Source organism: Rhopalosiphum padi, chromosome 1 (assembly GCF_020882245.1).
Source record: "Rhopalosiphum padi isolate XX-2018 chromosome 1, ASM2088224v1, whole genome shotgun sequence".
Taxonomy (NCBI): domain Eukaryota; kingdom Metazoa; phylum Arthropoda; class Insecta; order Hemiptera; family Aphididae; genus Rhopalosiphum; species Rhopalosiphum padi.
Window position 1 is genome coordinate 28,821,808 of NC_083597.1, and position 17,199 is coordinate 28,839,006.

General features: G+C 25.6%; 1 protein-coding gene across 1 annotated transcript; it reads left to right on the plus strand.

Annotated features, from left to right (window-relative positions):
• The first annotated feature begins 56 nt into the window (after nucleotides 1–56).
• Nucleotides 57–5,409, plus strand: LOC132917351 (protein SHQ1 homolog). The gene is made up of 2 exons (XM_060978057.1): nucleotides 57–254; nucleotides 3,588–5,409. Exon 2 carries the CDS (start codon nucleotides 3,596–3,598, stop codon nucleotides 4,973–4,975), a length of 1,380 nt encoding a protein of 459 aa, XP_060834040.1. The 5' UTR covers nucleotides 57–254; nucleotides 3,588–3,595; the 3' UTR covers nucleotides 4,976–5,409.
• The last annotated feature ends 11,790 nt before the right edge of the window (nucleotides 5,410–17,199 follow it).

Sequence of the window (17,199 nt, forward strand, 5' to 3'; positions counted from 1 at the left end):
TCAGTCAAACTAAACATAATGATAACAAAACATGTGATCAAAGATTGAACAAAAACACGCCGATGAATAAAACAATAAAAATATTATCTATTATGTATTTTACTATTTTGTATTTGTAGTTTGTTGTTCCAGTGAAATTCGTGGTTACAGCACAATATAATATACATATTAATTATTATTCTGTAATCCGTAATTGCACCAAACTGCATTTTATTAATTGATTATACATTTCATTCAATCAAATCATAACAGTTGTAAGTATTTTAATAAATTAGATATTTAGAATACATTATACCTACACAGTACACATTACACACCGACTAACTTAATAAAAGTTATACTTGAACTATGTAGTTTTTAAAAAATAAAAAATAGTTTAATCTCATTGGTTTATAGGTTTTAAAGTGTTCATTAGTAATTTGCTTTTTAGGTTATTTTTAGTAGTCATATAGTATAACCTTTATATTTATACTTGCAGTTAGAGGCGTGCATATGGTGGGGGTGGTGATTGGATTGATGGACTTTTTTTTTTTGGCAATTTTTGTGTTTGAATCACCACAATTAATTTAAATGTATTATTACTCAAAAATGTATAACACAAATTCCCCCATTAAAAATTCCCGGCCACACCACTGCTTTAAGATATATTGTAATAAATTTTACAATAGGTAAATACAATTATTAAGAGGACGCCATTCCCGCATGTGTTGTCTCTGTCTTACAAACTGCATCATAACAAATTTTCGTTCAGCAAAATACATTTTGTGATGTTAGCTTTAATATTAGAGTAAATTTACCTATTATCAAATTTAAAGGTAAGAATATTATCTAGACAATGATATATGCTTTTAATGATATTATTATTTTAAAGTGAGTTATAGTTATGTAAAATATTACAACTTGTGTTTATAATTCACTTTAAAATGATAATATCAATAAAATTGTATGTCATTGTCTAGATAATATTCTTACTTTTAAATGTAATAATAGGTAAATCTACTCTAATATTAAAGCTAACATCACAAAATGTATTCTGCTGAACGAAATTTTGTTATGATGTATTTTACATTAGTAGGACACGAGACAACACATGCAGGTATGGCATCCTTTTAAGTACAAACTATATAGTGTTATTGGCTTATTGCATTGAATCTATATTTATTGGTATAATTCTTAATATATAATAAGTACAGCTTGTAGTTATAGAGTTGTATTAAATAACTTATACAAATTTGACTTTGTTTTCTTTATTTTTTTCCATTAAACATAATTCACATATTTTAATACAATTGATTTTTTAATTTTTATTTAATTTTAATTTTCAATAGTAGATAAATCTTAATTATACTTATAACTGATGAAAATACGTGTATCACATTTAAAATATGAATGTATTAGCCCAATTTTTGCTCATCTGTAATTTCCTCCTCCCCATCTAATATACCAAAAGTATACCTACTGTGTAGTACCATATCCCTGTGCACAAGTTGGCTACAACGTTTTCCTTACAAATTAAAATTGAATTGATATAAAATATCATTTCTACATTTATAAATATGTATTGTAATATTATATACTATTAGAAGAAGAAAATGTTGTCAATAATGAGATAGATATATCATTTTTGACATAATTTGCTACCCCTGCAATTTTTGAAAGGTGCCAGTCAACCGAGTTTTAAATTTAATGGTTTACAACTTTTATTCAGAAAAAAACCCCATAGAAATTTAAGGGAGGAATAGAGCATTTTTTGAATCATTAAGGTGGCGCCGGTCATTAGCTAGGCAGCCACTGCGGATGAAGTCTAGTCACGCCTATGGTTACTTTAAATGTTCAGCTACTCAATAAAATCTCATGAGATAAAAAACAAATTTATTTAATTCTTAAATTATGTTTATTATTTTTATAAATATCTAAAATACATATGAATTATGAATTATATGGTATTTATACATTTAAATTTATTTGTCTGGAATAAAATTAACCAAATTACTACTTTTACAATACAATTGTAAAACAGTCAACAGTTTCTAACAATTTATCTAGTATCCCTAAAAATAATAAATAGGTATTACTTACCTGTTGTTGAAGTTTGAAGATGATAACAAATCTTAAATATTATAAATTCGAATTATCTAATTATTCTAATTTAGTATCACAAAAGGTAAATTAAAAAATTTATGTTTTGGCTATAGTTGTTGTCATGGTAACCTTTTATTGTACCTAAATACCTAATAAATGACTATAAAAAATGAAGATTTTTTTGCTACTTATTTGTTTAGTTCTTTACCATAACACTAAACCTCATCTTATACCTATTTTTAAATTAATTTAAGAACAATACAATAAAATGTCTCCTTCATTTAGATGTGTCACTAAATTGATAGATATGATAAATCAATGAACTATGAAAATAATTTTTATAGCTTGGATTATATAGTGTTTTTAAATTTGTATAATATATTTACGAGTATATATATAATTCTAGTCAATATAAGTACGGTTTTATTATTATTATTTAAATTTCTCTTGGATACAATATATATAATGATATCTATATGAATATATATCTTAAATATTAATTTGACATTACAATGTAAATATTACAATATTATCTTATAATAATTATTTTTTATGAAACTGTTAGAAACAATAATAATATAATTTAACTTAAAATCAAATATGTAAAAAAAAATTCATTCTCATATTATTATTGTTTTAACACAAGTAGTATGCTCCTAATTGCACTAATGTTTGTAACAGTTTGTTATAAACTAATAATGATTTTTTATAAGTAACAAACAATTTCCAACTAAAATGTTATTTTTACAAGAGTTAATTATTTGTGTATAATATTTTATTTTATTTATAAATATGTGTAATTAATAATTAATTTTATTAATATTATGATCCATAAAATTTCTGAAAATAAATTAAATATTAAATAGTTTCTATAGTTCTTTTATTATAATTTATAATTTATCTTCTTCTTTTAGCTTTTATAGCACATTTAGGGTCTTAGCTGCTTCAACTATTTCCTACTACCGTCTTCACTCTCTTGTGTAGTCTTGATCCTAGTCTGATATCCCCCATAGGTCTGATTTGATTGTATCCATCCAACTCTAAGTACTCCTCTAGATTTTTTTCCATTTATTGTTTCTGACATTACTTTTTTTAATATTCCATTGAACTTCGGGACTTCCAGACAGTCCAATCCATTCCAAACATTTGGCTCTTATATTGAGTGTTCGGTACATTTGGTAAATTGCATTATTGGTTCTAACACTGTATACACTATTCTCCAAGATAAGCACAGTATTTTTCTTTCAAAAGTCATTAGTATTTCTATGTCACCTTTTTTAACCAACCATGTGTCACATCTGTAGGATAGAACTGGACGTGGATAACTTGAATATAGTATTAATTTGGATCTCTTAGGATAGTAATTACTAATTTGGACTTAAATATTTTCCCAGGCAAAGTATCCTGTATTAGCTGCTAACATTTTTATAGTTTTATCTCATTATGCATGTTATTTTTATTATTTTTACTATAATTTTTTAAATAAAAATAACTTGTTTTTTCAGCTTTTACAATGTTGACTCCAAATTTTGAATTGGATCAAACCAATGAATACTTAATCCTAAAGATTAAAGCTAGATTTGCTAATATCAACGATACAGAAATGGATGTTGATGGTACTCAAGTTACATTTTATTCCTCTCCATATTATTTACGTCTTCATCTACCCGGTGAAGTAGCAGAAACTGATTCTTCATCTGGATTTTATGACTGGGATACATCTATTTTTACTTTTCAATTAAATAAAGTAAATCCAGGAGAGCACTTCCCAGATTTAAATCTTATTAACAAATTTCTAGCGCCAAAAAAAACTCCTGAAACAATCAAGCCGTCAATTGAAGTTCTTAAGGATACTGTTCAAGATGACAATAAAGATGATGATGACGACGACAATAACGATGGCAATGAAGATATAGATTGTAACTTTTTACAAGAACCTATATTAGACAAAAATAATATTTGTGTAAAATATGGATTTGGCAACCAAACTCAAGATGGATTTAATCATTTTAATCGTGAATTTTTTGAAATTATTGAGATTAGTGGTCTTGACAGTATGAATTTTGAACAAAGAAAGTCGTCACAAGGTGGGACAGAATTTTTAGATTTTTGTGAGGATCATTACTTGGCGGATTTGATGACGGAACCAGATGGTTTCAAAGATATATTAAACTTTAAACCATTTTGGTATAACACAACGTCATTTACATTAAATGATTCTCAAAAAAATATTTTAAAATCATTTGGTAATAAAGAATACTTGTTGAGTAAAGATGATATAAAATCTACCTTACTGTCATTGGTAGATATCGTTTATGCCTATTGTTTTTGTATTCGAACAAATTTGGGTGAAGAAAATACTGAATCACCATGGTTAATCAACAAACTCTCGTCTACTCTTTCATGGTTTCGTATTTTTGAAACGTTTAATGAAACCGTTATAGCGTGCATCAGACGAGGTGTGTGTTATCCTCTATACAGACGATGGGATTTAAGCATTTTAGTGCTCTCTGATGTTCGTAAGGTATTTGAAAATGGATGTGTTTGTTTACTCACATGTTTGTTGGATATTCACGAGTTATTTAACTCGAGCGAACCCAGATATGTATTGAACCAACTGTATATTAAAGACTATTGTATTTGGATTCAACAATTGAAGAGTACACATTTTGAAACCATCGTCAAACTCTTTGATAAAAATAAAATCGTCAAAAAGCAAGTTGGATTTGATTTAGAAGTATTGGAAGTTGCTGCAATGAGCGTAGAAGAAGACGTGGCCAGTTTAGAACGTGCAGAAAAAAGTAATAATATTGTATCTAAATTACAAAAATTACAAATTTCATCGGAGAGTAGTTTAGATTCTGATGACGACGAGGAAGAATCTGCAGAATAATATTTTATTTTTATCATTTTGAGCCACGTATTAATATTAATGTCTATAAATAATCATTATATAATTAATTTTATATTTTCAAAAATTATAAATTTCAAGTTCAAAGAATAGTTAAGATTCTGATAACGACGAAGTTTTCAGAATAACATTTTTTATTTTTATTATTTTATATTCCGAGTATTAATATTAATGTATATTAATAATAATTGTGTAATTAATAATTTCATTTATTTTATATTTGCAAAAATTACAAATTTCAAGCTAGAACTACTCGGAAAGTAGTTTAAATTCTAATGACAACAAAGAAGAATCTTCAGAATAACATTTTTTTTTCTCATTTTGTACCAATTATTAATATTTATGTCTACAAATAATAATTATATAATTATTTCATTTATTTTATATTTAATAAATATATTTATAGTTTATCTACATTTTTAGACAAATGAAAATAATCCTAAATTCAATCCAAAGGTGCTAATTATATTTTATTGCAATGTCTAAAAAACGAATATTACTTGGTTATTAATTGATAATTTCAAGAATCCGTAATATGTAAGTATACATTTTATTAAAACATAATGGATAATCTATACATGATTGGTCATGATACGTATATAGTATTTAGGTTGTGAAGAGCTGTGTTTATCGTTTTTATCCCCTGCTTCATCTCACGATAACCAATACGTTCCTATAGATTACGTGTTCATACTTTTCTACCAATCTACTATAATATTTCAATAGGTCATAACCTGTTATTGAGTGATTTCATGGTCATGACTCATATCCCATGGTATTACAACATATTATTGATGATATTTTAATAACAAAATATATATATTTATATAAAGAAAAATATTCTATTACCCCAACTATACTATAGAAGTACAACCACGGATTTCATTCTGTGATTCGACTATAGGGCATAGGTATATATATATATATATCCAATGTACTGTATAGTTGTACAACAGTATATCATTAAATATTTATTAAAACTGTCGAATTGAATAAAATATTCTTAGTTTATTTTCTCATTGCTTTGATAAATAATTAGGGTACCTGCCTATATACCTATTATATTTAATATTGCTTTCTCCTCTCTGCATTAGAAACACGGAACATTTTCATATAATTAGAATATACATTTTCATCATTCTTTCAAAACTATAAATTTAAAAAAAGTAAAACCCATATTCTCATTTTTAATTGTAGACGTTTTAATTTTTATACAAATTAAAACAGTAAAAATATAATTTTAATTTTATCTCAGAAATTCACAAAAAAATATTACCTTATGTCCAACTTAAAAAGAAATGATACCCAAAACGAAACATATGCAAGGATATTAGGAAAAATAGTTACAGTATTAATAAAACAATATTTTCCACTTTATTTGTTGTTTTATTTATAAAATAAATTGGGTTTACAAAACATTTGTTGATAGTAAATTACAATTGGCACATGATACGAGTTTTATAGTTAGACGCACGCTAATAACTATGCACTATATAATAAATCTACCAATTATAATCCTGTTTGTTTCGAGTTGTATTTGTATATGAGTGTTTAATAAATAATTTCTTAAACCAACTAAAGAAAATTCTAAAATTGCACTACGCTAAAATATAATTCGATGGGATACTATTCAAAGAATTGTCAATGCACTTTACTACAATATTAATTAAAGATTTAAATTACACGCAGAAATTGTACGATTGAACATGATTATTGTTATACTGACACTTCTAATAAAGTTTCAATGTGGATTATGAAAATCAAATTGCCAACAAAAATGTATCAAGAAGTTGATACGGGCAGAACAAGGATTACATTGGCTGAAATAGGAGAGTTTAATTGGAAAAAAACAAAAGATGGTAGTTCGATTAAACACATTTTATGTTGAAGTTTGGCCAAAAGCAAATAATATAATATTCCTAATTGCATAAAGCAAATAAGTCAAAATATAAGAAAGAGATCTTTTATATTTGAATAAATTAATTTTTCTTTTTAAAATAATAAAATAATTTTTTTTTAATTTGTATTTAATGAAACATTTTCAAAATTATTATCATATATATATATATAATATGTTTTACTATTATTTAATTGGTTATATCTAATTAATACATTTCTTATATGTTTTTAGTAATTTTTTTTTTGTTTTGTTTTTGTTTATCCGTATGCAACGTCTAAATTAAATGTGCTATTAAGGGTTTTCGCGATCTGCAAACACTCAACATTTAAGTCGTAAACGTAAAGTAGGGTTTTGTATTCTACTAAATTATACAACTCATCGTCATAAAAAGTACAAAAACATTTTTTTTACATTTCTTAAATAACTGTAACTTTTTTAATAATCATAAGATTCCAATAAACCCCGATGAACCATGAGAGATTATCTCCTATAATATATTGTTGTCTACAAAATGTTTTAAATATTTTTACTATACAACAGTGTTTCTCAACAAGTATGCACTGGATAAGCAAACTGTGTCTCAAATGACACAAAATGTGCAAATATTTTGTCATGATTTTCAAAAATTAATAAGTATAGGTAAATATGTTGATTAAGTTATCTGTTATCGACATTTATCTTTTTCTTTTTTTTTTTTTTTTTGTTATTTTTAAGTTAACATGAGAAATACTACTATGTTAGTGTAAGCATGGTTGTATACCACTTTTTAACGTTGTTTCGTTCGTTATTTGTGGACATGTTTTGCCGCAAAAATTAGTGGTACATATAACGTCCTTTTATTATAATGATGTATTGATAATATAATTGTATAACTAATCGAATGGCAAAAATCTATAAGATTATTATAATATCTTGGATACCTATTGCCCGGGGGCCGGGGCCTAAGATATAGGCGGAGCTAGAGTGGGGGCTTGGAAGGATAAGATTACGTTTTCGATGAGCCCCCCCCCCCCCTCCAAATGTTATCCCTAATTTTGTATCATTATTCACGAATATACTATTTAAAGGACATAACAATAACACTAATTTTTTTTTAACCTACAATTTATAATATTATTTAATAAAACAAGTTATTTTTTCTACATCAGTTTTTTTATGTTACTGTTTATTTTTATATTTGTAGTAATATTGCAATACATTAATACATTTTAGTTAATTTGTTCAAATTTATATTGAAATATAATTAGCTACCATCACACGCTAAACGCTGGCTGATCTATATTTTTAAAATTTATTTTTTTGGTTTTTACAATACATAAACAAGATTGTTTCTAACTAAATAGGAAGTTATTAATAATTATTTGCATTAAGTAATCTGGGGTTTGAGCCCCTCAACTAAATTTATCAAGCTCCGCCTATCGCTAAGATAAAATACAGTAATAAATACGGAATGTGTATACCTAATAACAAAATATGTAATATACTTATATCTAGTATGAAATGCAAAATAATGGTACATATAATAATTTATATTAATATGTTATATTTTTATGATATAATTGATAATATTATAATAATAACCGTGTATAGATTTCATTTTTGAATAAATAACTGCAGTATTTTTTTTATTTGATTAACTATTTCGAGTGCAATTTACAGAACAATAGTAGGCATATATAAAACAAAAATATTTATTCTTTTTATCATGTAAAAAATAAATTTTAAAAACTTCAAAATATTCAATATTTTGTTATTAACTTGCACACTAAATTATTTTATATTTGTAACTTTATATAGTTAACAAGCTGTTTTTTTTTCAACAAAATTTACTTTAAAGTATATAGAAAATAACAAAATAAACTAACTATTATATTACCTATGTGTTTTACTAAAACACTGAATTAAATAATTATACACTAGATTGTTAACCTTATTAGTCCACAAAAAAAAGTTGTTTGTATATTGTATAGATAATTGCATAAAACGACTACTTGCCATAAAATCAAGTATTTTATTTCATTGAACTATCATATGAAAACTAACCATCAATGGACAATGATTCAAAAATAAATCTTAAAATGTAGGTCATAGAATGTGTTATATTAAAAAATAATTATTGGTTTTTATTATGTGATAATCTATTGTATTAGTATTTACTTCTAAATTAATTCACAGCATTGATAAAATAAATTGCATTATTAAAAACTTATCATTATTTGTTATTCTATAATGTTTTACAATTTACATAACGTAACACTTCAACATCTTAAATAATTAGTCCAATATAGTAATTTTGTTTGTAAATGTGTTCATTTAAAAACTTATTGTTCTATCTATTTGTTCTTTATACATTACTTTACTTCTAAGTTATAATATTATATTATATAGCTTCAAGTTAGCTCGTTTTTACTTTGTTGATAATTTTACTAAAAACAAAGTAATTTTACTATATAACACTATTAACACAGCCAATATTTTATATTAATTTATAGTTTTAAAATGATCGACTTACCTATATAACTTTGTTGAATACACTACCTACCTATGTTATATAATAATGTTATTAGTTTAGTTTCCAATCTATTATTTAATATTAAAATTTCATTTCTCAGCTTCACAAAAAAAAAATAGTTAGATAGGTACTAAAAAAAAAAGTAGTACCTATGTATACATAATACATCATCTTAATAGTTTAATACCTAAATGTATCTAAATTTTAAGTTTTATTTATATTATGCTTAATATACAGTTGTTTTATTTCTTATACTAGGTACCATAATCAGACAATCATTAAACTGTAAATCATATTTATATTTTCCACACAAGAATTAATAAGATTTATTAAATAATGCATATATTGAGTGTAATAGTGGTGTAGTAATTAATAATTATATGGTTTTAAGCCGTAATGTATATGAAATTTGACGATAATACTTGTATGTAGGTACCTATACAATATACATTATTATATAATAAGTAGGTATATATATAATGTAGGTAGATACCTACCTATATTATGTTACGTGTTACGGGATAACATTTGGATAAAAGTCGAAGTTAATCGGTTCATGTAACATTAGCCAAATGTTACACACAACACATTAATAATATTAAAATCTTAGCTAATGTTAATCATAAGTCATAATCGGATAATATAACATTACTACATTAATTTGCAAACTCTTTTGGGTAATGTCATAAACGATAATATTATGATACAGTTTAACAGATATATGATTCATCATTTATACATTTAATTATATTAATTAGCAATACCCTATAGCCATTGAATATTGATCATGAATCATGATCAACGTGTTCATGTAATATAACATTTAGTATTTAATGTAAACATACTCATACTAAATTAATTGTATTTTATTATATGTAGGTACCTAATTGAAAACATAATAAAAAACAAAGAATTATTTATTTTTACGCGATATGCTTCCGTGGCATATTGGATGATTTATAGACTTATTATAGTTACCTACCTCCATCTGTTACTAATTACTAATAAGTTACCTATAATATTACAAAATTAGAACTTAGAAGAACACCTTTTATAACCATGAACAGTGACTTTCATGGAACATGGAAACTTGTGTTTGACAACAAGAATGTGATTTCCCTCAATGATTTGGAAACGTCGTGTGACACGTCTCATCCAAAGATATTAAAGACAATGGACAAACTGGTTTTTGGTATATAATTGTACCAAAGTATCAAATTTATTACCTAGTCTATAGAATTTTTCATCCTCAATTCACAATTGACACAAAAGCAAATATTATATTTCTTGGGTCCGCCCGGATTCTGTCATAACCCATAAGCTGGAGACGTAGCTATGCAGCATGCATGTGCTAAGACAATCAATGTTCGCGGTGGACTCTGAGTATGTAAGAAACTTATGGATTAGGTTAAAACTCGTTATTACTTGATAATTTTACGTTAGTATTAACGTAATTCGATGATGTTATATTATATATATATAATACAAATTACAAACATACAATTTACCATACATTACATAGGTACATGTATTGAAAAATAACTTAAAGGGTAAAAAAAAAAAACTAAAAAATATCTATTAATAATATGAAAAGTGCTGAAAGTTTGAAAATTAGATCATGACTAGAAAATAATATATAATATATTATATACCATAACTGTTTAGTAAAAATATTATGTTTCTACGGCTATTTATTTTTTAATTGATTTTTTCAAAAACTGTTTTTAAACAATAGTCTCGTTTTTATGTAATTTTTGTTTTATTCCGGTTTCTGATATGTATGACCCCTAGCTGTTTTAGTTTTAAAAAAAGTATCATCAGAAACATTAGAAATCCACTCTAAAAATTTGAAATTGAAACATTTTCACTACTCCAATGGTGATGATAGATTGACTGATTGACAGATACAAAAAAAGTTTAAGAATAACACATCGTTGTAAAATCAAAATATTAATCGCTCCGCTTAGAATCTAAAAACAAATTTGTTTAAAAGTTGCATTTATAACTTGGCTGCAGTCTTATTATGTGGCTTATCCTACATTTTAATCCTGGGCATGAGTCTATTGTAAAGTATTGACTATTTGGCATTTTCAAAAATGATTTAAAAATACGCTTGTCCCGGTTCGATTTCCACCTTTCATTTTGCCACACTTCACAATATTTTGATGTGTACTTAACGGATGATTAATTTAAAAGTGAACGGTTTTACAAAATATTTTTTTATATCCTGAAAGACTATAGATATTAAATACATCCGAGAAGTTTCTAGCATAGTAGAATATTTTTAAAATTTCTAAATTTTGTTGACCTACTCGTCCTTTGTTATACGACTCCGATCATTTAAATTTTAAAGAATAATTTTCTAAAAAATAAAAAATGTAAACAATAGAATTATAAAAAATAATTTTTCAAAAATTTTGATTCATGATGAATTTAAGTTAAATAAAAAACCATAAATGCTATAACCCTATAGTAACTTGAGACTTGTGTTAATGACTGTCAATCTATTTAGATATATTTTTATAGTTTAGTAGGCCGTATGAATTAAATGTGTATTGAGTATTCTATAACACCATAAACCTATTATAATAATATAATATATATTATACAGTTAATATGAACACCTATAATTGTATATATATATATATAGGCTATAACGTATTAACGTCTAGCCACCAACTTAAAATATAGCCTTTAAAAGTTGCATCAGCAGGGTATAAAATTACTACTGTAAACACTAAATTGTAATCTATATCAATATTTTCAATTCAATTAAATCCTATTATAGTTTGTATGGTGTGACCGTGACGTGTGAATATATTTACACATTAGTTGTATGACCTGTGAAAAATAAACTACTTATAATTTATATACTTAAATTTAAAACTTATCATTTAAGAGTATATTTGTTCTATAATCAAATACATAAAATTATACACATAAAAATGAAATTTTTTCTAAATTTATCTACTAGATAGATAAATATTGTTTTATTTTACAAACTAGATATTTTCAGCATTTGACAATTCTATAAAGTCAAAGATAAAAGTGAAATATATAATTTAGTGCTATATATGTATATATGTATATATACACACAAACATATTATATAATTTATTGATTGTAACTTATTATGCCCATTTTTGGTTCGAAAATTAAAGACGCCATAAGCCAGAACTCCAAGGACACTAAAAATATTAGACATTTATTTAGAACGGACTTTATAATTTGCTTAGTATGATTTAAAATGAGAAAAATATGCTTGAAACAACGTGTCATGATTAATCGCTGATTAAAAGTATACAAAAACATAATATTGTTCAATATTCATGAATCTAAGTAGTACCTAACTATACCTTGGTATACCAAGCTAAATGTTAATGGCTAATTTATATTATTTTAAGCAATACGGTAATGAAATATTTTACAGAATTCCTACTAATAAATAATACTACAATAGGATTTCTTTTCCAAGGCCATCACGACCCACAAAACTTAATCCGAATTTTGTTTCGTTAAAAATATTTAAATATTTTTTGAAAGCTTTTATAAAAAAAAAACAGTCACAGTCGTCACTCACGTACGTCACACGCATTATTTTAACTTATAATTTATATATTATAACTATTAATATAATCAGTAATATCTATAATATTTCCTATACAACTATCTATCTATATAATATAAATAGATATATGGATTAATCACGGAACTTCTTAATTTTCAGTATAATCGATTTCTCTTACATAATTATTTAATTACGGTGGTTGAGCTTTTGAGTTTGAAGTTTATAGCATGAAGGTTGTCGATTGTAAAATTTTTTATTTTTTGCAAAAAAAAAAAAATACAAAACTTGGTACACATATAGAAACACTATAGAAATATAAACTAAAAAGTACCTCGAATAACATCAAATAATACTTTGCATAATGTCATAATATCTATATATTATACTATTGTTATAAAAAAAAAAAAAACGTTTATTTAAACGTTGTGTAAATAATAACCTCGCCTAATCCGTTTTTGTGTGCCAGTGATGAGTATATATACCTAGTATAATATATATTATGTGTTATGTGTACTGGGTGACTCTTTTAAAAGTAAACAATCATTTTCTCGAAAAATTCTAATTTTCTATTAAATAATTATAATTCGTGACATAACATTTTATTTTTACTGTTTTTTATCTTTATGAGTACATAATGATGTGGCAATATACGGCCAATCCGCAAATTTTCGGTTCACACTATATATTTCGCTAGTTAAAACTTTGAATTGGTACCTGCTTATAAGTTATAAGTTATAACTAATTAATTATTCATTTAAAATACAATTTGTTTACATTGAAATAAGACTCAGAAAAATACGGCTTCGGAATATTTAATTAAAAAATGTTGTATTGACTTCAAATTATCAAATAAAAAGTTTTCCCAAAACCTTTCGCATTGTATATTTATATCAAGTATTCAATAAGTTTGGAAATTCTTAATACTATCGTATGCATATTTTATTATCTATATGGAGCAAAAACACTGCTATACATTTATTATGTAAAATATTTAATAACCTCATTTATTAAATTACATTTTTGTTTATCAGTCCCAATATTAGTCTAATGACTCTAATGACAGTTTCTAAACTTAATAAACAGTGTTTATTAAACACCCTGTATATATATATATATATATATATATATATATAGGTACACCTATTACCTATAGTGTAGGTACCTATACTTATGTCACATAATATAATAATTAATAATATATATTCCGCAGACCACAACAGCACACTATAACACATCCCAAATCTATATAATAAAGTTTTAAAATATGAATAGCGCTATACTGCAGTATACTACCTATGCCCTATAGGTATTACGTATTATCGTATTATATTATATATAGGTGTTCATTTGTAATTCGAATACGTACTCTTCAATTTTTTTTACTTTGTTGCGTTTAAATATAGACGAATATAATGTAATATGTTTATTGCATATTGTATATTCCTGTACTGCAGTATATACGGTATACGCTTTATTATTTTATGTTTACCTATATATATATATATAATGCCGCTAGCCGCTTGTGTATACAAATAGCACACTCGAACACAATAGTGTGACACACGGCACTCAAGTTTAATTCATGATAAAATAATATGAATGAAATAATTAATAACCACATACAATATATTATATTAATATAATATACATTACCTGTGTTCAGATGCTGCGGAGGTTTCTCGTTTCTCGAGAAACGGCATCGTCGTGCTAGCGTGCTGAAAAGAGGGCGGCGATACCTCATAATGCAATGCTTTCTGTGTGGTGAAACGGTTTAACGTCGAGACTCGTCAGTGGGAGTAACTATTTTATGATGGACACAAGCACATATTAATATATTATAATACATAAACGGACAGACATTTCTGGTTGTCTGTGGGCAATTTTGTGAGCACACGATTATAGTCTGCATTAATATAATAATTGTGTTAAGATTCGAATACCCGATGATGAGCTTATATATATATATCTTTGGACTTAAATATTAAACATATAAGTACCAGTGTCCAGTTATATATCATAAGTATAGCGTCTAGCATGATGAATCGTCCATCTTGATCGGAATTTGAAGAATAAGTGTGCGAATTGTGCGATTTACACAGATAGAAAATATGTAGGTATATAGGTATAAGTTAGGTACTTATAACAATCTAACATAATAATGCGGCAAACTGGATAAAATGTCGTATCGTCACTATAATGATGGCGGAATCGAGAACTTGAAGAACCCGGGGTCCCCATATCAATATACATAATATTATATACTATTTAGTATTCAATTTTATAAATCTTGGTGGAACCTATATACATACATAATATATACACTATGCATGTATGCATTTATATATGTAAATATGCAATAAATATTATTTAATATTTATATTGACGTGGCGGCGTGGCGCGTGTTCTAATAGTCAAAGGCGGCGCGCAATTCAATGTAATCGTAATAAACAAATTGAACAATAACGATTAATCCTTGGCACGTACGCCAGCTATATATGATATAAGTAATGAAGTGAGATACGACGATGAGATCGCAATATCGCATCATCATAAAAGGCGTCACATACTGACTACATATAGTTACACTCGGTGAAACGTATAATTTTATTGCCGTTTACCAGACACCGTGCGCTTCGAAAGGATTGTATAATATTATGCCTATATGTATACGATATGAAATGTTATATACCTACATATTATATATTTATACATTGATAGATAGACATTCATTTATTATTATACCAAAAATAAACTATAATGTATATATTTAAATTTATAATATAAGTGAAATGGTATGTTTTTAAAAGCTTTAACTTGTGGAGAAGACAAGATTTGATGTTTCATACTTATTATTAATTATTATAGACAGTATAGTTACTTAAAATTCAACTAAATATCCTAGTTCACGTAGTAATACTACGGTAGTATAATATATTATATGACTATCGAAAATGTGTACAATAAATTAAAGATACACCAAAAATAACAATTTAATGTAAAATAAAAATATTGACTAAATAAATTCTAATTAATTATCTATTTATTCTTAACATAGATAAAAAGGGAAAAAAGAAAGCGCTATAACATGTATTTATAGTATATTGATAATAGACATTTAAAATAATGTATATAGATTCTTTTAATTGTCTAACTTTAACTAAAGTATTTTTTTTATAAACAAACATTTTGGAAACTATTTGAATTAATACTTAATAGATTACAGCTAGAGAATAGAGATTGAATGTAATATCAAATGGATCTTTTTTACCAAATTCACTTTTATAATATAAAATAAATGTGTATCATATATACACTGAAGTCAAATGTGTAATAAATAATAACTACATGCAATATTGTCTACCAATGTCAAATAATATAATATTATAATTATTATTTATAATCATAATCATTATTACTATATTATAATAATTTAATAATTTATTTTTTCATATATATATATACTTATTTGATAAAAAAGCTTCAACTGCAACTTGCAACAGTTGCAAGTTAGGTATAATATTATGTTTATATAATTCAATATTTCACACCTGTACCTACGTGTTGTACGTCTTATAAACGCATATCACCTATTTCATGTTCACAATAATCCATTTTACTCTAACTTTTAAAATTAATTCGAATTGATGTATTGTAAAATCTAAATCTAAGATTATTATTTAGGGCACCTATCATGGATACTATCATAGGCGGACATAGGGGGGCTTAGCCCCCCCCAAGTATTTCAATAGACCCCCTAAAAATTGAATGTAATATGTTATACCTGTGTATAAAAAGGGGTGGCGGGGGTCACTTTACATTGGATTATTATATAGCCCCCCTAAAGATTCAACTAAATTTCCGCCTACTCGATACTACTCGATCGTATTATGAAATTTTAATTTTAAAGCAAGTTTTATCTAGTTTTAAAATTTAAAAAAATATACAGTTTTAAATGCTCATAAGTCATAACTATTAGGTACTTTGTAATCAACATTTCATTAGAAGCTTCTGAAATTCTCTAGATAATTATCTTAACTTTAAATTTTATAACAGATCAATTCATTCTATTTATTTTAAAAGTTACATAGTGAATTGGCGGATTATTGTGAACATAAAATTTGCTATATACTATATAGCATATGTTATACGTTTCAACGTTTGTACATTCTAAAATGGAGACAACACACGTAGGTGCCCTTTTAAGAGGATGGCAATTGCCAGCGCAC

Excerpts from the sequence above, each read along its gene's own strand:
- LOC132917351 (XM_060978057.1), top strand. The coding sequence starts at position 3,596 with ATGTTGACTCCAAATTTTGAATTGGATCAAACCAATGAATACTTAATC.